Below are 25,787 nucleotides of genomic sequence, written 5' to 3'. Positions count from 1 at the left end.
ATAACATCAATTGAAATGATAGGCATAACCAAAACAGTTATACTCTGCATCTTCATATTTATAGATTTTAAATTTAAAAAACAGAGAAGAAAAAAAAGAGTTGAAACAATAAAATAGCTGGAAAAAATTCATAAGTAAATAATTTTTCTTCTTTTTTTCTGCAGAATTATATTCTAAAAACACTTTTCTTGTTTATCGGAAAGGAAAGAAATACTCCTGATTTTCCTGTTCTCATTTTGGAATTTAAAAAAAAATCACCAATGACTGGCTTGCTTCAGCTAGAATTTTAAATTGATAAAATAAAAATAATAAATAATAAAAATTCTGAAATCACAGAAGTTTAAAAGACATTTCACTCTAAAAATGTTTTTTCTTTCACTTTTTGAAAGAACACCATAATTTTTAAATAACACGATAAAAACATTTTATATGACTATGAGTGGGGATTTTGTAACAAATTCAGATATTCGGAACACCATGAAGTTAGGAGGGGTAAAATCCATTTTGAAAATTTGGTAACCTATTTCTATGACTTTCCATGATTTTTTTAAAAAATAAATAGTTAAAATCATGACATTTATTGACATATTTTGTTCTATACCGAAATTCATGAATTCACGCAGGAAGGAAATTCAGTACTACTGTCCAGATTGTTGACTTCTGTATGTATCTCATGCTTTGAAATTTATCACACAAGAAAAAATTATTAATCTTTACTTATATTATACGTAAATTTAATAAAATTCTTTTGTAACATTTAAAACACATTTTTTAAATTTTCCTTGCTTGCCGGAAAACCAACATTAAGTCATAGTAACCCTGAATGTTGGCTTTTCCTAAAAATTTAATTTTTCAAAATTTCAAGCTAAAAACAAATCAAACATTAAAAATGAGTATATATACAGACGTGCCAACCTAGCAAAATTAACATTCAGGAGTTTCCCTAACAAGAATTCAGGAGATTTCAGGAGGGGTAAAAAAAGGTGCATGGTATGCAACATTTGGCACTTCTAAGGAATTTTAAGTATAAAATTTATTAAATATAAGAATGCAAGAAATTTTACACACTAATAGAGCAATAATTGTTTAAAAATATTAAATGGAAATAAAATAATTAAACACAGATTTAGCAACACAAAACTATATTAGGTAGATACTCTTTAAATACCATTTCCTTAATAAAACATTATTCAAAAACCCGACACTGTAATAAAAATACACAAAAACTTTTAAAAAATAAACAAATTGAATAAGTATTTTATTTTAAAAAACCAATTCAATACTAATGTCTGTACAATAAAGAACCAATTATCCGGGATGTTCGGGACCATCGCTATCCCGGATGTCTTAATTTCCCGGTTTCCTGGATCGACAAAAAAGTGTCGTTAATCGATGTTTTATCAAACCCAAATTACAAGGAAAAAATGTAGACACATTTTAAAGTAAGAGAAAGAAGAAAAGCACTCCTAAATCTAAAAAGGAAAAAAATTGTAGAAAAATAAAATTTAAAAGAATAAAAAAATTTGCAAGTTTAGACAAGAAAAACAAGTTTAAAAAATAATTACGATTCCTAAATCAACTAATAAACAAAACCAATGATTAAATAACGCAATATATTTCATGGGGGGGGGGGCGAAAATAAAAGGAAAACCTATTAATCTAAATAAAAACAACACTTGAAAATTATCGAACCGAAACGATAGTTAAAAAACGGCACTAGCATAAATATTAAAACCTAGAACAAGGCAAGATCAACGGACTTAAAAAAAAAAAAAAAAAACTAATGAAAAAATTTGGTAATACAAATAATTTTATTGAGTGCAAAATTTATCATGAAAAAGAAGAAAAAAAACGTAGTGGAATCAGAAAAACGAAACTGCAATCTGCTTCATAAAATAATTGTATGCTTAAATTAATAAACAATTCTCTTTTTTTTTTTTTTTTTTTTTTTTATAAAAACGCGATTTTTAATTAAAGCAGGTGTGATTCCACATCAAGAAAAACTTGCGAATGATACCGCACTTCCAAAGAATCAGAATTTATTCAAAAGAAAAACATTTTATTTTTATTAATCGATGTCAAATAGATAAATATATTTTTCTCTTTCATCTTCTGTTCACTGATATGCATGTGCAATGCATTTTCCCCACCCCCTCGTAAATCAAACTAGCAAACGAAATCATCATGCCACTCCTTTGAGTTTAACGACCTAAAAGAGAATAAAGATCTAAAATCTTCAAGGTCGCGGAAGAAATAACGTTTCTCTGGGTAAACGGGGAAAAAAATTCTTCCCTTCCTCACATTTTCCTCTACTCAACTTCAAGGATTAGTCCAGTTTCCGCTTTTTTTTTCCATATCGTTTTAGTTCAAAATGGCGGGAGAACCGAGCAAATTTTTTTTCCGGATTATCTGGATACCAGATAAATGGTTCTCTACTGTATGCATGAAAAAAAGAGTTGCAGACTTAGCTCTCCGCAATTAAGTCTTGCTAAAGTCATTGGTACATGATTTGTTGAAATTGATCCATACTTCCGTTTCGACTTAAGACATCCTTGAATTTTTTTTTTTTTTTTAAATATACGAAGACTAAACGAATAATTGATATCACGTTGCTAGTTTACGAGCTTGTTGCCAACCGTGGAAAAATACGCATTAAAAACTATAAAAACAGCAAGATACAATATCAATTCCAACTATTGAGAGTACGAGTTTCCCCACTCCTGAACGGACGTCACTCGATAACGACATGTGACGTCATTGCATTCAACTCCACACAAAAGAAGAGGAAGATTTCACCCGCCCCCAGTGTAAGGGGGCGGGTGAAATAGGAGTGTTTTTAGAGGTAACGTTGAAGAGGGGGGAAAATAAGGCATGTTCAGCTACGCTTCAGGCAGATGGTAGTTTGATAAGAGGGGATGGAATTCAAGCTGAAAGAAAAACTTACCTTCGCACTCGCGGAAAAATTAGGTAATTTTGAGTTTGGCCGTCGATCGCAGTAAAATTCGGGAGTTTTTCAAATCAATTCCGGAGGGCGGGAGAATAACTCAAATTCGGGAGACTCCCGCAAAATGCGGGAGAGTTGGCACGTCTGTATATATATATTGTTCATACACATATCTTTATATAATTTTCAGGGATACAAAAAAAAGGCACTTTTATGACCGTTTCCTTGAAAATTAACCGATCGTTAAGGGGTTAAATAATTAAAAACTAAGATCATTCATTACAACACTCAAATATTTCGAACTTCGTCTGCGCGACTATCATAATTATTTCACGCTAACAAATTTCGTCTCATCCGATACATCGCGAAAATAATTTATTACGTACTATTAATACATGTTATGTACTACATTAATGTATGCAATCAATACTATAATGAACCAAACAAATTAAAATAAGCTTATAAGTTTTAACTATTTTACTTAACTATTTTATTTGTTTGACCATCTGCTACTTCTACATGACCAAATCTTTTAACAAAAAATAAGCAGCTTTTAAGTACTTTTTAAGCTCTCAAAATATATTTTTAAGCACTGCATACATTAACAAAATGCAAAATAATTTTCAAAGACATGATAAAATAACTAGTTTCTGAAAAAGAACTCTTTTCTTGATTATATTAGCCATAATAAAATGATTGAGATATTATTCGGTTCGATATCAGAGGGTGGAAAATGTTTCAAAATGCCGCAGAGTAGAAGAATCTCAAAGAACCCAACTCAGTTGACGCACACACGGACTCGGAAGCATTTTTATCAAACATGTCAAATGACCGGCGCTTTCATGCGCTTAGACTGATGGCATGCCGAAATGGATTGCGTATGAATGAATTTTGAAAATGTTGGATATAACAACGTGAAAAGCACGCTTCTGCATTATAAGTAACGAAAATCAACACGGTAAAATATATATATTCGAAAAAAGAAAATTAGGCACTTCTTAAAAACATCTAATGAAATTAGCAACCTTAAGGGCTTTTAAAAAACGAAAATAAGCACTTTTAAAAAAAGGCTACAATATATTAGAAGAGATATTGTCAGTTATCTCATAATTTATTTTCATAAAATTTTCTTTACAGTAATTGAAACTTCATGACTTATTCTAGGTTTCTCTCAACTCACTCTTTCAGGGGTAAACCCGGAACATATTCCCCCCTGGAAATAGTTAGAAGATGTGAGTTTGGCATTCCTCTTGCTTTTAGACTAAAAAAGTCTTTCCTCTTTTTTTTTAGGCCATAAAAGTCAAAATAAAGCAAGAAAGATAAGAGGTATCACAAGGTAAGGCTGAAGTGATTCGCTTATTCAGCTGATAAGGAGGCAGTCTAAATTTGCCAAAAAATATGCTTACGTAATATTTGAACTGACAAATATCAACAGCAATACATTAGAAGTAAAAAGTAAGGTCAAACCTCATTATTAGTTTGAGCAGGATGAACTCTGAGGTTAAGATTAGCTGTAGCCGTGCTTGGTAAGACATTGATCTAAAAATTAACACTAGATACAACAACAATACATTAGAAGTAAAAAGCAAAGTAAGGTCAAATCTCATTATTAGTTTGAGCAGGACGAACTCTGAGGTTAAGATTAGCTGAAGCAGTGCTTGGTAAGACATTGATCTATAAATTAACACTAGATACAACGGCAATACACTAGAAGTAAAAAGTAAGGTCAAACCTCATTATTAGTTTGAGCAGGATGAACTCTGAGGTTAAGATTAGCTGTAGCAGTGCTTGGTAAGACATTGATCTAAAAATTAAAACAAAAAAACTTATCAATTTTAATTTATGGATAAACATTCACATACTATCGACCCCTGTGGCAGAATTTTTTCGAGCTATATGCGACAAAACTCTCTAGCGCTAACAACTTTCTGCAAGACACTTTTAATAATAAGAAACATATATGTTACTAATTTAAAATAACAAAAAGGCCGTGTTTATAAAAAACTATTATATTTTTTTATTGCACATGTAAGAATTTTTTTTCCTTCTAATATTATGGTTGACTTTCACATATTTTTTGGAGGTAGGGGGGATGCACTAATTATTTTCTTCTTCGCATTTTGTAAATAATCATCACACTAAACAATGTAATTAAAATCATAAAATTCATTTCCGAAGAAAAGATTGACGACAAAATCACGCGAATCGGACTCCTCAAATGTGCGTTCCGATATTAGGTTGCAACAAATAATATCATATACAAAATATCGGATTCAAAATCTATGGAGAAAATCAATAGTAATAACTGCTAAAAACTTGATAGTATTACGACGAATCACGCGAAACGGACTCCTCAAATGCGCGTTCCGATATTAGGTTGCAACAAATAATATCATATACAAAATATCGGATTCAAAATCTATGGAGAAAATCAATAGTAATAACTGCTAAAAATTTGATAGTATTACTGCCTTAAAAAAGTAAATACTCAGGTGCACGGTTCGAATTTTTCATATTGTTTGTATTTAAAAACGAGAAAACCAATATCAACGTGCAACTGATGAAACTTAAATCGAAATAGTACATCGATTTAAGACACTATCTACATAAATTGAGCGAGTCAAAAAGTGATTATCTAAATGAATGATTCTTCTATATTGTGGAATTTACGAGAAAACTAAAATTGCTTTTCAAACGAAATCTTTCCGCAAGAACTCCATAACGTTCCGCGGCAATGTCGCTGCGGTTCTGCCACAGGGCAAACGACACAAGAAGTTAAACAAATATCTCACCTTATTACCTCCTGTTACAATTGTGACCGCAACAGTAGTTCGATGAACAGCGCTCATAACAGGATCAGACATATACCTATTATTACGGGAGAGAACATTGTTTATTTCTTTTACAATACAAAGATTTGAACGAATACAGATCAAGATTTTAAATTAAACATTTATAGGACAGTCTTTTTCAAGAAATGCTATGTTAAAATCAGGGTTTGTTGATTTAAATAAGCTTGATTTAAATCAACTGATATTTCTTTTATATATATATTCAGGGGTAATTGTGAACGCAACTCAAAAATTCTGAAAATTTCTTGAGTAAAATCATTCAAAAAATTAATATCTTTATAAATTTGAATCATTGAAATTTTCAATACATGATATTCTAAATGAATTATATGCAGCATAATTTAAATAGATAAGTATGTGTAAGTTTACTTTTATCTCTAATCACATTCACTACCAGAAAAAATATTTACAAATGAAAGAGATGTCAAGTATAAATTCTAGTTCAAATATTTTTAAATAAAATATAAAAGAATTTTTACACATAAATGTGATCAATAATTTCTTGAAACTTCTGGACTTTGGATTTCCAGAAACTTTCGAATTGCAGTTAACGAAAATTCTGGATTTTTTCGGAGCACAATCACCCCTGTATGTTGATTTAAAAAGTTAAAAAACAGTGTTTTAAATTATTGATACTTTTATTATTTCTTTTCTTAGTTTTAAGATTTATTTTAAATAAATTGCTGCATTAATTAATTTTAGCTAACGAAATTACTTTCTTTCTTGGTATGCGTTAAATTCCAACACATTTGAAATGACATTTTAAAAAAATATTTTGATTCTTGAGATTGAAAGTACAGATTAAAGTAAACATTTAAGTACTTTTTTATCAGAATATGTTTAAAGTATCTTTGACATTATCAGATTTTCTATAAAGAAATTTTGTGAAAAAAAAATTCAATAAGTATATAAATTTTGAAATTTTTTTTTTTAGGATATAGGATTAAAAATGAATATTTTAATATAAACATATATAGATTAAATATTTATTTATTTTTTGATGAATGACTACATTTATAAACACAATCTGTTACATTTATTTTGCCATTATAAAAATCAAGAAAAAAAAAAGAAATCACAATTTTAAATTAAAATTATGGTATGGTAATTTGAACTTTGTTTTAATAGTTAAAGTATTCTTTAAATTATCTATTTCATCTAGCGTTTTTATTTCAATCATGCTTTTGTTCCAAAATGGTTGCAAATGGTCCAAAGCTATGTATTATAATGAAAAATTGTTTTAGGCAGTTAGAGCTTCTAAAATATTCTTATAATACAGTTTTAATATTAATTTAATTTCGATTAAACATTTATAAATATTTTTTAGTCATAAATCAAAGTTCTTAAAGTGTAGTTGAATAAAAATAATAAAAAAATCCGATTTAAATAAAATCAAATCCGATTTAAATAAAAAAAATCGCAAACGCTGGTTAAAATATATTTTAAAATTGAGGCCTATGAAAAGAAATTCACCAACTTTATTTGATTTTTACGACCATTTTACCTACTGTAAAGAATTGGCTATAAACTTAAACGCCTGCGCCTATAAATAACTAAATTCTGTGTTTTTAAGGACACCTAAACTCAACGAGAAATGAACAAATGCATAACACACAGGAGAAAATAGCTTCCCAGTGTTGGCCTCTTCTTTTTACCTCACGCTAACCTTTACTGTTGAACTTTTCTTATTTAAATTTTTACATTAAAATTTTTTTTAAAAACTTCAAAAATTTTTTGTTGTTGTATTTTTAAGTTTTTAGCAGCCAATCACACAAAGTATAGCTGGGTAAATAGCTTTTCATCAACATTTAAAAATTAATGAAGCTGGTGAACTTTATAAAGGGTAAATATTAATGTAAAATTTTCTAAGAGTAATGAGAAAAACTGCTTATTTATTTAAAATGTTACAGAATTACAAATAAAATATTTTACAATGCATGTTTTAGCATATTTTATCTTAATTCATGCTTATTATTTAAAATTAATAGTCTTAGTAGAAATGGTAGACAAATGTTCAACAGTTTTAGAGATATTATTGCTTAAAGATCTTTGTATTAAGTAAAATCTAGCCAACTACATGTTAAGTAAAAATTGTAAATTGATATGGCAAACAAAATGAATCTTATCAAATCTAAAAAAATTGAATTAAAAATAAAAGCAAAAATGAATTTTTACATATATTTCCTTCAGAATTTGTGATACTTTTAGCTCAATTTTGACATTAATTTAAGTAATTAAAACTGAAAATTTATAGAAAATAGAGAGCTTAAAGACAAGCATAAACGGTTTAGTTTATCTGATAAAATATTTCTGAAAAATGCACATAACCTAGTCTAAATTTTTAAAACTATCTTTAATTTCAAAACATTCTAACTAACTACTCTTTATACTAAACTAACTACACTTTATACTAATCTACTACTCTTTATTTTAACTACTCTTATTTTAATAGAAAAGAATTTTTAAAAGTAATTACAACAGAATTTGGGATACATAAATAGCTCAATTTAAATAGTAATCAAAATATTTAAACTGAAAAAATACATACCCTAAAGACTAGCATAAATATCTTAGTTTGTTAGGCAAAATATTTTTGAAAGAATGCACTTATAACTACAATTGCTGGATTTGGCAGAAAAGGAAAAAAAATAAATGAGGAAAAAAGAAAAACAATTGCTTACATAATAACTGGATATTTAAACAACCATAAATTTTTAAAAACAACCTTGAAAGGAAAAGGTGCCTAAAAAATAAAATAGAAAGCAGAAATCAGATTTAAAAATTGAGGGAAAAGAATAGAAAGAAAACATAAGCATTTCTAGAGATAAAGAGTTTAAAAAAAAAAAAAAAAAGGTTTCCTTAGGGTAAAAAAAAGCTTGTGAGAATTTGTTGTCATTTTTAATAATATAAATTCAAAATATATATTAATTGATAGCCACATATTTTATTTCAAGGAGAGAATACAATATTTTACTACTTTAAAAGAAATAATGCAGTTAACGGTAAAACCTCAGTTTGAGAGTCTGAAACAAGAATTTAATTTTAACCTATTTTGCTGACAAGAATAATTAGGATTTTAAAACCGACAAACAGCTTAAACATAACAAAATTATTAAATTTCAACACATATATACCTTATATATATTTAGATATATTAATATACCCCAAAGGTTTTGCCAAAGTCCAGGAAAAGAATAAAATATATGAAGCAAATACTGAAGAATAAAAAATAATTTGTCTTGTTTTTATTCTTCTGTATTTGCTTCATGTATTTTATATTATGTATTATATTCTTTTCCCGGACTTTGGCAAAACCTTTGGGGTACAGAGAGAGGCCCTGATGACGTCAGTTTTGGTTGTCATATTTATAAAATTCCTTTTGGATTCACTGCGGCATACATCGTTTTTCCATTGGAAGTCTTATTATTTTTAATTGCTTTTAAATTTTTTATTTCTTTACTTCTGTTGAGGAATAAGAAGTATTTTTGGCAGCAGAGGATGTTTTATCAGAAAAATTAATTTTGTTTTTTTAAATTTCTTCAACAAATACAGAGAAATTTGAGAATATACGCGTAAACAGGAGACAGTCGTAAAATACAGCAGTCTTTGTTAAAAAGACAGGAGATTTAGCAGGCATAATTCAAGCATACATAGCAGCCAACATGCATAAGAAAAAATCCAGTAGATTTTACGAAATAATATAAATTTCATGATAATTGTTGCAAAATGCACTAAATATTTTACACGTAGGGAATTTTAGGGATTCTTATAGTCATCAAAATAGAAAAATTGCAATATTTTCTTGCTATGATGGATAACATACTTGAAATGTTATGTATTCTGTCATCTCATAATTTCGAATATTAATAGACATTTAATTCATAAAAGAAATTATAATTCATTTCAATTTCTTTAAACTATTATGATTTTCAAATGTGCCAATTTATTGAAACTTGTTTTGCAACATTAACAAGATTTTCATTGAGTGCAGCACCAGACATAACAGTATTCTTTTTTCTTCTAAAATTCAGCTCTAAAGAATAGAAAATTATAAAAAAATTTAATATTGCTCCATAAAAGTGTCCACATTCAAACCGCTTACCTCAAGTAAAAAAAATTAGGACTGTAAGCTAAATTTTAGATTTAAAAAAAAAAAAAAAGGTGGTACACAGAGATTAGTTTAATGAAATAAAAACCTTATAACTATGTAGACAAAGAGATCCATACTAACACAATGAGCAAGTTCTTCAAAGAGGGATTCTTCAGGACCTTTTCCAAACATGCTTGGGAAAATATCCCCTCCTAACCTAAAATAATTTTCAAGATTTTTCTGAAAAATATGAATATATTATATGTATATACAGCAAACCCTCACGTGACAGACACTTCTACAAAACAGATGCCTATCATTACACACATATTTTTAATTCCCCATGAACCTTCTATGAATAAACCATTATGTATCTTCTCCGCAAAGCGGCCACTCCCCTAACAAGACAGTCATTTATACTCCAAAAACAAATTTTTTTATCCCTTTAAACCGGACATTTTAATAAAATTGAAAAAAAAAAAAAAAAAATTTCGTTTTAAATCTCAACGGAAAAAATGCAACTTTTCGCCGTTTTTATTATTATTTTTGCAATATTCATAATTAAATCGATTTCCTTTCTTCTTTTTGTGCTCTTCACAATATTGTATTGATATATTTTTCCTTGGCTATATTAATAGATTATTAGAAAGAACTTTAATTTACGGATATAATTGTGTGAGCTGACAACAAGATTACATCTCTTTGGTTTATTCCTAACTTTTTTCTTTTATTTTTAAAAATTTATTTTTTTATAATTTTCTTTCCCCAATTTAAATTTTTTATTCCTTATCCTTTTTTGTATTTTTATCTATCTATCTATCTATCTATATATATATATATATATATATATATATATATATATATATGTGATATTACGTATATTTAATCCTCCCTTTCTTCGCTCAGATATTCCCCAAAATTACAATTGGTCAAAAAAATGGTAACCAGTTTACAACACAAAAAATATTTATTAAAAATGGTAAAAGATGAAGTTTGAAGAAAATTAATTTAACCAAGACACCTAAACAATTCACTTCCGCTCTCCATCAGAGCATTCTCTCCTCTGTCTTTCTACAACATCTACCTTGATGACAGCGCCATCACAACATGGAGGCATGACAATATATATATATATATAAATAAAACTTATTAATTTTCTTCGTTTTTTTCTTTGTTTTTATTGTACTACATATGTATACATATACAGACATATCCAATACAATTTAAGGTTGCAAATGATATAATAATGAAATTTGAAAAGCAGTATATACTCCAAGTAATGGCAGAGCCAAGCTGCAAATGTCACAGCTGGTAAAATATTTGAAGAAAAATTTTGAAGATAAAATAAAATAACATAAGCTATTACCTCACATTAAAATAAAAAGATACCACAACAGGAGGGGGAAAAAAACCCAAAAGCAGTTATAAAAAAAATAACACACTACCTTGGAAATACCAGAGTAAAAAAAAGCCAAACCAACTGTTAAACTGATAAGTCTGCTATATATGTCAGTGTCTCTATTTCAATTTCTATCTTAGTATTTTTCCTTTTTGACTGTTAGGATGTTTTATTTCCTGTTTCAAGCTTTTAGGATTTTTTAAAATTTTTTTTTATGCAGTATTGACAAGGTGATATTTAGTATGTTATTTCTTGTTTCCGGTGAGGTAATAACTTATTTTGCTTCATCTTCAAATATATATATATATATATATATATATATATGTATGTAGTGCCAGTTCCTATCTGTAGTGCCAGTTCCAATCTATAGTACCAGTTCCTGTGCTGTAAGCTGATCTAGCTAGAGATCCAACCAGATTATGTAAGCTGCAAGTTAGACCCCGTGCGAATTTCCCAAAGACACGAGAGCGCGTAATGGAACTAACAAAAAAGGGAGACGCTGATGAATTCGAGAGAGAGGCAGCAATGATGATTTTCTTTTAACTTCACGATGACGAACTCATTTATTTTGTGTTATTTCTGTGTTTGTTTATCGTCCATCTTTATGTAAATTTAGCGTTTAATATATGTTTTGTTAAACTACAGTGTCTCTCATTTTCAAAGACGACCACTCATGCCGTCCCCATATATATATATAATTTCAAAATGTAGAGAAACCATGGAAAAAATTACAGAACAATGAAAAAAGAGAAAAAAGAAAGAAAAAAATAACAATAGAATTTTTTTTTTATAGAAATTTGGAAAATAAAACAATTTTAGATTATATCTTATTTTCTGGATTTTTATTAATTCTTTTTACTATTATTAATTTTTCTTGTTTTCTTTCTCCCTTTTTTCTTTGTTCTGTAATTTTTCCATGCTTTCTCTACATTCTTGTAGTTTATGCACAGTCAAAAGAACTTGTTGTTTTTCTTAATTTTCTTCGTTTTTTTTTGGTCCTTTTTGCATTTATATATTATGCTATATATATACATTAAAGTTTTACTTTGTTCACAAATGCATTAGACAGTTTGCAAATTCATAACAGAACCATTTAACTAGAATAAACTGCTGAGTCTCAGTCCCAGGTGCACACTGGGAACAACTATTCTAATGAATTCATTAGAATAGGCAATAATTGAAATTGCAAAATAAGGCGGGGGAAAAAATGCACACACGGATTTTATCATTACAGTCATAAGCCCAATCACAAAGAACTACTATGATATAATAGTCAATACACTATTTGACGCTAAAGTGAAACCTCCCTTTTTTGTTGATGGCAGGCATTTTGTTCTATTTCCCCCACTGGCGTCAGAAATGCCAGAATTGCTACTCTCTAATCCTTACACAGTGTGCACCTATGGCTAAGACACAGTGGTGCTGCAGCGCCATCCATGTCATACAACTACAAACTCGTTTATAGGGCGGGTTATATTCACACAAAAGAAAGGACATAGCCTGGTTGGCACTGGGCCTATGTCCAAGAGTTCGTGGGTTCGATCCCCCCAGCGCCAAGGTGACTGATACACATTAAATCTGTCGAGTCGCAAAGTCCTCCCTGTTCCCATAACAAATCAATACCTCTGGGGGTACTGATCCAGGAGTTTCCTGGTCCTCTGGATTGATTCAAAAATTACAAGGTTACGGAGTTGAGCAGCAGTTGACCAAAAATTGGCTAGGCTTTTCAAAGACGGATATAAAAAAAAAGGACAAAGAACATACACTGAGAGAAAGTTACATCCACGCCGACGGTGGAATTCGAACCCACAACCACTGGCCCCGTAGTCCAGTACTGTAACCATGGGTGCAAGTTGGAAAAAAGGCTAAGACTGAAAATGTTTTGACTGAAATACCTAACATACACAATGCCCCCTCAACATATGCAAACTATCTAAGAAAGCTTTATCATAATACATCAAGTTTAAATACTGTACAAAAAATATTTATTCATCTGTCTTTTGATAAAATAACAACAGGACATAAGAAAGTAGGCCAATAACGTAGACCTAAAAAATATTTTTAAGGACAGAATATATTTTTTTCTTCCAATTTCCGTCTTCGAATCAGTCTTGTTTCCGTCCGCGGACATTTTCAAAAGACGGAAGTCCTAGGGACGGAAGACTTGCACCCATGACTGTAACTACCAGACCAATGGTCAGCCTAAAGTGAAAGGTAGTGAACCATAATAATTGCAAAAAGCGTTGAGAGAAATAGTGAGAATTACTTTGATAGGGCTTTTGATAAAATAACAATAGCTGTTTCTCTGCTGGGAAATGATGAATGACCAGGAATGGAACGCACTTTCAATTCCAGATTTAACGAACCCTTCTCAGAAACAGATATCCTAAAAAAAATACATTTAATAAGAATCACAACATTTAAAAGAAAAATCTCTCACATCTGAGCTTATTTTAACTACTAGAACAAGCTTTTTAAGACAACAACAATCTTTGACAACAGATTTTATACAAAATATAATTTTTTAATTCCTTCATGGCACAATTAGCTTTAAATGCACATTATAAAGGATGTCCACTAACTAATGTCCTTAATATTAGTATTTAAAATTCTTATCAAAAATAGAGTTAAAAAATATACATAATAAAGGTTTTAAATTAATATTTAAGCGAATAAAAAAAAGGTTTAAGCACTATTGTATTCTAACAAATCAATACTATAAGGCAAGGCTAAAAGTATCAAAACCTGTTTGATTGCTAGAGCAAATATGGAGGTAATTTTAATAATCATCTTTCAAGTCATCTCGATTTCCTTCTGCAATTAAACAGAATTTTTTCACTCCCACCTTACCTATTAGAGATTAGTTAGATTTAAATATCATATTAGTTTCTTCCTAGCTCAAACATTAATTTCAGACCCCCAATGAGAATTCATTTTTTTGCCATAATTTTTAACAACTATTAAAAGAAAAGATGAAAGGTGTAACAAACATTAAATTTACTTTAGATAGTTATAATTTATACCCGAATAACAGATTAGTTGAATATTTCTCAATAAAATAAAGATTAAAAATAAGGTCAAAAAATAAATAATTTTGTATTGATTTTGTCCTTTAACTATTGCTATATTTTGTATTGATAATTGAATGCTCCTGACAAGCACATTACTTTCATTGAACACCTGTTTTTCCTTTTTAATTTTATTTTACAAGTAAAGTAAGTTGAATTAGTAAAAACTGAGAAAAGTAAAGTACGTTGAGAAAGTAAAGTAAGTTGAGAAAGTAAAAACTGAGTATCCAATCAATGACTTATAAGTACTCTAAAACTTTTAATCTGAATTACTAATATTATTTTTATTATTGAATTTACTTGTCTTTATTATTTGAATTAATATTGTTTTTGCTAAATTACTGTTTTTTAAAGGGGAATTAAATTTTTTACTTCTTAAGTATTTGGCTTAGATAGAAAATTTATTTGAAGATTATCAAACGATGAAATAGTTTAGCAAAAACTCTTATTTTTATATTTTGCAGAATTTCAGAAGGCCCTTTGTTCACAATTGAAACTTTTATTCTTCGTAATTTTCTTTTAAATAAACTCTATGGATCAAAATATATATTGTCACAATGTTTTTCCCTTTTAATTTAAAAAGTTTTCTTAAAGCATTTTCCACAGGTTACATTCAGGGTAAGCAAGGTTTAGGACAGAATAGATTAATCCGAGGTTTAAACCGTCCTGTCCAAAACCCTTTTACTCAAATTATGTCACAATTTTATCTGAACAATATTTAAAAGGTAAAATAAACATAGAACTAAAAACATAATGATAATTAAATCTACTAGAGAATATTTGTTTTTAAAAGTAGGTTTTAGTCATTGTTTTCGCTACAGTGCGAGAATCTCGCTTATTTTTTTCTTTTCTCGCATTAAAAAATTATTAACGCGAGAAGATCGCACACTCTATTAATCAATTTCAAAATGTGCGAATTTTGGAAAAAAAGTAGTCTTCTGCCATTTTGAATAAAATCCGTTTCACTTTTCTTCCTTGATGTTTCATTATTTTCAACATGGATCCCTGTTATCTAGCTTCCCTATTTACCAGTATTGTTCGGAACCGGTGCGAACAGCAGAACACAATGCCCCCCCCCCGAATGACGGAACATCTTTTAGAATACATTTTTCTGCAACCATATGTTCACGGAAGGTAAGATTTCTTCATGTAAGACGTTTAAATTTTTCTCAATGCTACAAATTTACTTAGTGATTCCGAATTGTCCAGCATATGTTGCAAGGTCATTTAGCACTCGAAACCGAATTAAGAAAAAATATCTTATACAAATGACTGATAAACATTTGAATAAACTAATGAGAAAAGCTGAAGAAAAAGTAGATATAAAACGTTTTCCATATGATGATGCAGCAAAAATATTCAATGCTTTAAAAATTAGAAGATGTTAAAAATGTATTATAATTAAAGAAATATTTTTTTTCCAAGTCTATTCGTGTTTTTTTAATTTTTAGAAAGTTTACACTGTTTTTGAGAAAGGGTGAGAAATTCTCTCTCATTTTTTTTTCTGTAATGAAAACACTTATTAATATTGTTTGACCCTTCAATTTACACATTAAACAAAGGAAGATTAATCAGTAATCAAGTTCAATTGGTCCTCTTAACATTCGACGGCACATAACTAACTTAGATGCTGTATTCACACCAAAACGGTTTCTAAGTTTTGAGAGAATTACTCCTAAATTCGAAAACATCCTTTCAATTAACGCTGAGCTTGCTGGGCATGAGAGTAGAAGAGTGAAGAATTTAAAAATGTCTTTGGAATATTCCTCAAATGATATTTACATTTAAAAACAATTTTTTTAAAAATAGATGTCTTTTTTATCATCCTATGATGCAGAAATTACAAAATTTTTTTAAGAAAATATTGTGAGAAATAGAAGGTTAATTTTTAAACAAATTTATTATTTTTTAAAAAAATTTATTACTATTTTTAATATTGCATTATTTATTCTCATGCTAAAACATAATTTATCAGCATTAAAAGCACATTTATATTTAAAGGATAAGGTATTCACTTTCGTTGTTCAATGAATTGTGGAGCTTCAAAAATTATTATATTACATTATTTTCCTTTAATAAGTTAAAGTAAATTGTATAAAAATATCAAATATTTATTGCAGTGTTTTCACTATAGCGCGAGAATCTCGCCTACTTTTTTCTTTTCTAGCAATAAAAAATTATTAATGCGAGAAGTTCGCGCACTCTATTAATCAATTTCAAAATGCACAAATTTTGGAAAAAATTTAGTCTTTTGCCATTTTGAATAAAATCCGTTTCACTTTTCTTCCTTGATCTTTTATAATTTTGAACATCAGTCCTTGTTTATCTAGCTTCCCTATTTATCAGTATTGTTCAGAACGGGTGCGAACAGCAGAACACCCCCCCCCCCCGAACCTATTCAGAACACATTTCTCTGCAACCACGTGTTCAGCGTAGGTAAGGTTTCTTCATGTAAGACGTTTACATTTTTTGTGCATGAATGGACAAATACCTTGTTACGGCGACATCTTCTACTCCGTAACGGACAAATGAAAATGAAACGAATACGGATATTTTTCAGCCAAATAAATATAATAGCCGCTGAAAAAGTAGATATAGAGCATTTTCCATATGATGATGCAGCAAAAATATTCAATTAGAAGATGCGAAAAATGTATTATAATTAAAGAAATAAATTTTTTTCCAAATCTGCTCGTGTTTTTTTTAATTTTTAGAAATCTCACTTAATTTTTCGAAATCTCATCCTGTTTTTGAAAAAGGGTGAGAAATTCTCTCCCATTTTTTTTCTGTCATAAATACACTGTATTGATATATGTAATTATTATGTGTATAATGGTTACACCTATAGAATTTTTACCCTTTAACCAAGTTCAAGGTTTTGGACACTTTAGGATAGTTTTAGTCAGTTTAGGACAGCTTAAGACAGTAAATCCCATGTGTTCCCTCCAAAACCATTCTAGGACGTCCAAAATCCCAACCCTGGTTACATTATTATACTCCTCTTTTCAAGGGCATCAATTTTAATTACAAGTTGTGTATGGATTAAGAAACTCACAGAGCAACAGGTGATGTTATGCCGGGTACAAAATCATCCATAACGAAGGATCCTTCGTCCAGAAGGTATTCCAATTCCACATTCCTTGACTTCAGTAATTGACTGATGTATTGGGCTCCATCTAATCCACCACTCTGTTAAAATATCAAAACTTTATTTAATTAATGAAAATAATCATATAAATAATAATAATTAAATAATAACTTTATGAGAAGTAAAAGGTAAATAATGAATCACCGGTTTATTTGATAAAATTCAAAATGATTGTTTCGTCTTCGTTCCTTACTTTTTTTGTAAAATGGATAATTCATTAAAAGCAAAACTTTTTTCATTTCATCCAATAAATGATTTTTTTCTTCTTTTATTGAAATATTGTTTACAGATGCGCAACAAAAATGCACTACCTTTAGAACATTTTAGAATTATTAAAGTTATATCCGTTGTTGAACAGCGGACCCAATTTTGGGTTTACGACTACTAATGTTCAACCCCGTAGCCTTGTCATTTGGAACCAATCCAGAAGACAAGGAAACTTCTGGATCAATACTCCCAAAGGTATTGATTTTCTATGGGGACATAGAGGACTTTGTGACTCGACAGATTTAAAGTGCATCAGTCACACTTTACTACACGGGAAGTCCTCGTCCAGCCTGGGATCGAAGCCACGAACTCTTGGACATGAACCCAGTGCCCCTTTTTATAACTGTCGTTGAACAGCCGACCCCATCTTGGGTTTACGACTACTAATGGTCAACTCCGTAGCTTTGTCATTTTGAAACAATCCAGAAGACAAGGAAACTACTGGATAAGTACACCCAGAGGTATTGATTTGTTATGGAAACATAGAGGACTTTGTGACTCGTCAAAATTAACATGCATCAGTCACCATTTACTACACGAAGAGTCTTCGGTTGGCGAGGATCGAAACCAGGACCTCTTGGACATGGGCCCAGTGCCCTACCAATCGGGCTATGCTGTCCTCCAGTATTTCTCATTTATCATTACAGGTTTGCTATCCAAATCTGGAAAAAACATTCTTCGTGTTTCCCATGTACATGTTATACACAATATATTAAGAGGACACCATATGACGGAAGAAAATGTTCGTCACAAGTTCTCTTTCTTCTTCATTACTAATTTACAATTTAAAGGAAAGAAAAAGTAAGTTCAGACTAACCTAGAATAAGACACGAAGTTGCTGAAGAAAATACTGCAAACTATTAAAATGCAAACAAATCATTAAAAGAGAGCTTCACCGATGCGTCGTCCTAAGTTATCTCGTAATTAATTTTCATTTGAATGGAAAAAAGAGAATTTCAAAAAGGAAGTTGAATACAATCTGGATTCATAGTAGTAGCACATATATATATATATATATATATATATATATTCTTTAAATAAAACCACTTACCTCTTCATCATGTCCATAAGCTAAATAAAAAGACCTTTTTGGCTTGTAACCTTTCTCTAGTAAGAACTCAAGAGCTTCTAAAGTACCCTGTCAAAATAAATTTCATACATGAGTAGGGTTGAAAAAAACCCACCCTAAAGTGGGTTTTACTAAGATTTATTTCTTTTTTATCCTCTGTTATATTAAAGAGCTATTCTACTGAAATATATATGTGGTCTAACCTTAAAAAATAAATGAAACTATGGTGACAAAACTAACTATGTTGGAGACTGGAGAGTCACCTTGCTGGCTAGATTTCACTGCATGGCTATTGATTAGTCAGTGCCTTTGATTCGCTTTCTATGCAAATAAAAAAAATTTCTTCAAATATTTTTTAAGACTAAAATATAAATAAAAAGTAATCCTGTGTTAAAATAAGTTTCAAATGTGTGATGTATGTGAGTACATATAACATTTTGTATCATGATGTCAGAAGAAACTTTTTTCAGACTTTTGCATCAATTTATTTGTATTAATTACCCTGTGTTAAGTCAATTTATAAAATTAAACTTAATTATTAATATTAAAATAGGCTTTTTAAAAATAAGGTACTTACCCCTGCCCTCTCTTTTGAAAAAAACTCCATTAAAACATGAAAAACCCACCCAAGTTGGATTTTTCTAGAAAAACTCAGGTTTTTTGCAACCCTGTACATAAGCAAAATCTAACCATTCCAGGGGTCTGCTTAGAAGAAATTTGGGTCCATTACCGGCCCTTCACAAAATATCTTTCCATAAAAACAGACCCTTCACAAAATAATTTATCTCTTAATCGGACCCTTCACAAATTTATGTAATGGAATAAACCCTTCCCCCCCCCGGGGGGGGGGGGGGTAGAAAGATAGTTCCAGACAAACTAAGTTTCCCTAAGTTTAAATTCCAAATGTAGTATTGTAAGAAAATATTTCCATTTTTATAAACGTGTGCGCATTCTTATTAATATTAAATCATCATTTTTTTTGTTAATAAATAATTGATAAATTAAATATTTATTCATAAAATTAATAGAATATTATGTAAATAAAAATTAATGTCTGACAATTTTTTAAATGAAATATTATACATTTAAGAATTGTTTAACTTTACTTAATGCGTAACACATTAAAAGTGATACATTACTAAGTTGTGTTATTTAAAATGTGTCAATTGAAATGATTAAAAATAAGAGTGATTTCGTTTCCATTTGTTTTGTTTTTTAATCCTGTCCTTGGACAATTAAATGGCCTCGAATGCCTTCAAAACTGCATCCGCTAGCACCAATACATCATTACTGTAGAGGATCTTATGAAGTTCTGAAGCCAGTGGTACCATACCCAGTTGTAAAACAAATGGGGTAAGGGCTGAGCACTCGAGAATGTGAACCAGGGTAAGTTGGATAAATACCAAATATTTGTATGTTGCATCTCTAATTTAGTAGCAGCAAATGTTTAGCAGAATCTTGTATCTATTTAAAATATAAAAACTTCTTGAAAAGTTTTTTTTAGCAATAACAGGACCCTATTTGCACAAATTCACAAAAGCAAGAACTTGGTAGAAAGAATGTAACTTAACGCTTATTTTTATATTCACAAATTATTGTGTACCCTTTCTAAATTTTTCGTAACGCTGTGTACCACTAATAAAAAAATTAATGTATTTTTTCCTATTAAAATTTTTTACAAAAGTTAAAAATCGCAACTGGCTGTTGACATCACCAATTATTTACTGTTAACTCTGCAAAAAATAGCCAATAGAAAAATACGTAATCGTAAATTTTCACGGTTAGTTTTGTTTCTAAATAAAAAATTTTGAAATTTCCGATTGTTATCGCATAAAAACACGTACCTCCGCTAAACTATTCCCGTACCCCTGGGGGTACACGTACCACACTTTGGGAAACACTGGTCTATGGAACCTTAAAACTGGAGTCCCAACATTATATATAAAAAAAGTTGACTGGAGATTTACTAAACTAAAGTATTACCATAACTATATGTTTTGAGTCTATAGTGCCTCTACCCCATATGTAACCATCTTTAATAGTCCCTGAGAAAGGCTCTTCTTCCCAGTAAGATTCTTCTACTGGAACAACATCCATGTGACCGGTCAACAAGTAGGGTTTCAATTCAGCATCACTCCCCTTGATGTAATACAGAAGACTTAAATTATTGACCACCTCATAGGAAACAGAAGGAGAAGAATGCACCAAAGGAAAACCTAAAAGCAATAAAAATCAATTTAATCAGGATGCCCACAGTTTATATGAATAATTTTTTGTTTTAAAAATAATTCAATAGAGTAAAAATAGGCAACAGAAAATAAGCACCTTTTAAGCAATGTAGAAATGTGGGCAATATGCAAACAGAAAAAATTTGTATAAACAGTAGATAATTTAATTATTAAAAAGATTTTCTCTCTCTAAAAAAAAAAAGATATTATTTTGCTTTAACCAGATAATACTGAGCCACCTGTAACCAAACCCCTAAAAACTTTTTCCCTATTTAAGTTTAAAATCTCCAGTCCTTTGCTCTAAATATAAACAAAACTTTGTTAAGATATTTTTGCTTCCTCGTAAATACACAGAGCAAAGCTCGTTACACAACAAAATCAGTTGAATGCCTTTCCTTGCTTCGGAGATCACCTTACTTATAACAGGGTTCCCAAAAACTAGAGTTCACCAAAAGGGCCCACTTTGAAAAAACCCGCCCAGGTTTTATTGCGTGGGCCCACCTTCAAAACACCCACTTGGAACAATAAGTGGGTTTTTTCAAAATAAAAAAAAAAATTAAAAAAAATTTTTTATTTTTTGTTAAAACTTAGTTTTGCACACTTACTTTTATATAATTTATTGTGCAGCATAAATTTGTCAAACAGAGTTGCATGATTTATATGATTAAGCTTTTAATATTTGAAAAGCAAAAGAAACTCGAATCTTATAATTTTATAGTACTATTGAAAACTTCAAGTGTGTGTTTTCAAAGAGTAATATTTTAATGATATTAAATCAAATAGAAATTTAATTAATATAGTCTAAAAAGATCAATTTTTCAAATATAGTTGAATGCTTTATATAATATATATATCAGTTACTTAATAGTTATATAATTAATATGTTAACAAAAATTGAAAAGTAAAAATTTTTTTTTTACTAATTTTTTTTTTTTTTTAATTTAAACAGTTTTATTTTCTGGCTTTAAAAAAATAAGGTAAAACTTTTTATAAGAGAACTTTTTAAAATTATTTATCTAAAAATGAAATCATTTTTCTAGGGTTAATTATTTGAAAAAAATGGAACAAGTAACTGATAGTCTTTATAATTATACATAATTTTAATTTCACTGACTATTAATCTTATTATAAAAACATGGAAGATCATTAAATATTTATTTCAGTTTTTAATTAAAGTCAAAAGTCAGACAAAATTTTTGTTTTTACTGAATATAAATATTTACAGATTATAATTTTATAATAGGTAATATATATATGCTTAATAAATATAGTAAATACGTGTAAAAACAAAAATATTAATAAACTTGTTCCTTTTATACTACTGCATTTATATTTTATAATGCTTGAGTTAAAAATTGTGAAACGTTATATACTTAGCAGTGTTTTCATTACAGATAAAAAATGGTAGAGAATTTCTCACCCTTCTTCAAAAACAGGGTGAGATTTCAAAAAGTTAATTGAGATTTCTTAAAATTGAAAAAAACACGAATAGACTTGGAAAAAAATTATTTCTTTAATTATAATACATTTTTAACATCTTCTAATTGAATATTTTTGCAGCATCATCATATGTAAAATGTTCTATATCTACTTTTTCATCAGCTATTATATTTCCGTATTTGTTTCGTTTTGACCGTTTCTACCGACATTTGCTTCATTTTCATTTGTCCGTTACGGAGTAGAAGATGTCGCCCTAACAAGGTATTTGTCCATCTTACATTCATGCACAAGAAATGTAAACGTCTTACATGAAGAAACCTTACCTACGGTGAACACGTGGTTGCAGAGAAATGTGTTCTGAAAGGGGTTTGGGGGATGGTGTTCTGCTGTTTGCACCAGTTCTGAACAATACTGGTAAATAGGGAAGCTAGATATACAAGGAACGATGTTCAAAATAATGAAAGATCAAGGAAGAAAAGTGAAACGGATTTTATTCAAAATGGCAAAATACGAAATTTTTTCCAAAATTTGCGGATTTTGAAATTGATTAATAGAGTGCGCGAACTTTTCGCGTTAATCATTTTTTATAGCGAGAAAAGAAAAAAAATATGCGAGATACTCGCGTTCTCGCGCTGTAGTGAAAACACTGCTTAGTAATAAAGATTCAAATATGTCTTAATGCGTAATTTAAACTTAATATAAAATACACATAACAAAATTAAATTAACTTTTTGGATTTATTTCTATTTTTAAGTTTATACAACACTTTTTAATAAATAAAAATATTTACGAAGTAAAACTTAAAAGTTTATGAGCACTAAATGAAAAACCTAATTTCATCCGGGTTTTTTCAAATAAAACCCAATTTTCCCTGGGTTTTCTCAATAAAACCCAAGCGGGTTGGTTTTTTTTCTAAAATATCCGGGTTTTTTCAAACCCTGCCAAAAACACAGACATTTAATAAATAAAACCCAGCTCAGGGAAATTTTTTTCATAAAGAAAACCAATTTTGTTTGGGGATAAGTGATTTAATTGTGTTTTTTCAAGAAAAGACCAAATTTTGACTAAAAATATGTGAGTTTTTCTTTAAGTATATTTTACAAGCATACTTATATACTAAATATAAACATAAAATATATTATATGAAGAAAAAATATTGCTTGATTATTACCAAAGGAATTATTAAAAGAAATATTTATGAGAACTATTTGAGTCATTTTTATGCCTTCTAAATGTATAGTGAATTACATAATTATGAAGTTACTGTAGTGGCTCACTGTGAAACATAAAGCGTAAGTTATGTGATTACTATAAAATTATAAATAAAAAAATAATTTGTAATGAATGGAATTTTCAAACATTCTATTTTGAGCAATTTTATTCTGCTTCTATTTCTCTGGAATTTCAAGCATTATAAACATTCAAGAAATGAAATAATCTTAACCTTTTTTTTTTTTTTTTGCACATGTTATGTTCAGTTGCATTTTTTAATGTATGAATTCTTTATATGCCTAACAAAATATTATCAACTTTTATCTTTATTGTACGTTTTGTTTTTGAAATGAATGAAGAAAAAAAACCAAACGTTTGTTTTCTAAGCATATTGAAGAATATAATTTAACATTTTAATGAACATGCAGAAATGCTCATTACATTTAATTAATAATTAGGTGTGAATGAATTGATCATAAACAAACAACCAATATATACAATAATCATTATAATTTAATTGCATGTCATTAATAAATAATTACATATTCACAACATAAATTAATCTTTATTTTGTAATTAACAAATTTTTTATCAAATAAAATATTAGCAAACAAAAATTAAGATTCATAAATATTAAAAATACATCTACTCATTCAAATGTAAAAGACAAATTTAATAAATTAAAAAATTCAAATTCTCTTTTTATTTCTTATTATTGAAATATTTAATCATAGCAAAAACTATTTGATTCTAAAAAGGGTTCCCAAAAGTGGGTCCAATCTAAAAAAATCCAGAACTGGGCCCACCTTTGCAAACCCTGCTTATGAGTATAGTGATTTGGCTGAATAAGAACATTTTTTTTTTAAAAAAAAATCATAAACAAATATATTTTATATGTAAATAAGTTTAGTAATTATTGAAAATTAATCAACACTTTGCTATATTATTGGTATGGGGGAAAGAGAAAAAAACCTATATGTTATTCATTAAAAATATTTAAGACAAATAAGAAATTGACTAACAGCTATTAAAAAAAAAAAAAAATGTCAATTTGAAAGAAAGAGAAATAGAAAAAAAATCCTTTTAATTCTTGGAAAAGAACTTTAATGCTAAAATTCTATATATATAAATATATATATAAATTCTATATATATAAAATTTTCTATATATAGTCTTATCAGAAAAGCTCTTAAAACTGCTGTGCTATCATAAAAATAAAACATTATATCCAAAAGTAAAACAGAAAAAACAAATATTGATCTCAATTCTTGCTGAACAAATAGCTGCTGTTCAGTTTTCCAATTATTGTATAAAAATATCAATAAAAATTTAAAAAGAAATAGTTAAATAGAAATCAAAATAAAAATTGTTCCTTATTTTTAAATAAAAAATTAAAAATCCTAATTTAAATTTTCACCATGGCATATTTCTATAAAAAAGTTATGTTAAAAGAATAACCTTAATTAAAAACCCTCTTTAAAAAATTCTCAGTCATTATAAAAATGCTGATAAAAAAAAGTTTAAAGAAAGCAACAAATTTTTTTTCTCTTAGTCCTTAAATTATAAATTTAACATTAAAAATCAAAGTTTTCTACTTTACTGGTTATGGCTTACTCTACAGGAAATAAGTGAAAATAAAAGAATAAAGTAGGGATTATATTCGGCCAAATATTCTAAGTATTTTTTCTGGAAAAGTAAATTTCGGTGAAGTTTTTTTTTTTTTTGTAATTTAAATAGATTTATAAAAAATAATTTAAAATCTTAATTTTTACAACACATTGACTTGCTTGAATATAATTAGAAATACAGAACTCTTTGATCAGTATAAAGTAATCCAGTCTTAATTCTTTAAATTTCGCTTTTCCATTTATCGTGCAGAACATAAATGTGTAACTAGTGCTCCAGTTTTAGAACTTAACAAATATGTATAAAAACTATTTCTAATATTGAATAGTAAAAAATAAGACGTTAGATTATTCTTAACTACAGCTGCAAAAATTCTAAAAAACTGTTTAAAAATACTTTGCCAAATATTCTGTCAAAAATTTGCCCAAACATTCGGAATATCGA

At 28.7% G+C, this 25,787-nt stretch overlaps 1 protein-coding gene across 2 annotated transcripts in view; it reads right to left on the bottom strand.

The window, feature by feature from the left end:
• LOC107457135 (N-fatty-acyl-amino acid synthase/hydrolase PM20D1) overlaps nt 1–25,787 on the bottom strand; it is a 33,913-nt gene that overhangs the window by 6,913 nt on the left and 1,213 nt on the right. The window contains exons 2-9 of one of the 2 annotated variants that reach the window (XM_087150754.1): nt 20,821–21,053; nt 18,820–18,906; nt 17,409–17,542; nt 13,552–13,671; nt 10,028–10,103; nt 8,478–8,539; nt 5,737–5,812; nt 4,677–4,748 (exon numbers count right to left, since the gene is read on the bottom strand). In XM_087150754.1, coding sequence (XP_087006880.1) covers nt 4,677–4,748; nt 5,737–5,812; nt 8,478–8,539; nt 10,028–10,103; nt 13,552–13,671; nt 17,409–17,542; nt 18,820–18,906; nt 20,821–21,053 — 860 coding nt within the window. The remainder of the gene's footprint in view (nt 1–4,676; nt 4,749–5,736; nt 5,813–8,477; nt 8,540–10,027; nt 10,104–13,551; nt 13,672–17,408; nt 17,543–18,819; nt 18,907–20,820; nt 21,054–25,787) is intronic. The other variant, XM_087150755.1, reaches the window with a different exon arrangement.

The sequence above is a fragment of the Parasteatoda tepidariorum genome, chromosome 9, assembly GCF_982258835.1.
Source record: "Parasteatoda tepidariorum strain Cologne lab strain chromosome 9, Ptep-v5.0, whole genome shotgun sequence".
NCBI lineage: Eukaryota > Metazoa > Arthropoda > Arachnida > Araneae > Theridiidae > Parasteatoda > Parasteatoda tepidariorum.
Note: the sequence above shows the minus strand (reverse complement) of the source record. Positions and strands in the feature narration are given on the sequence as shown.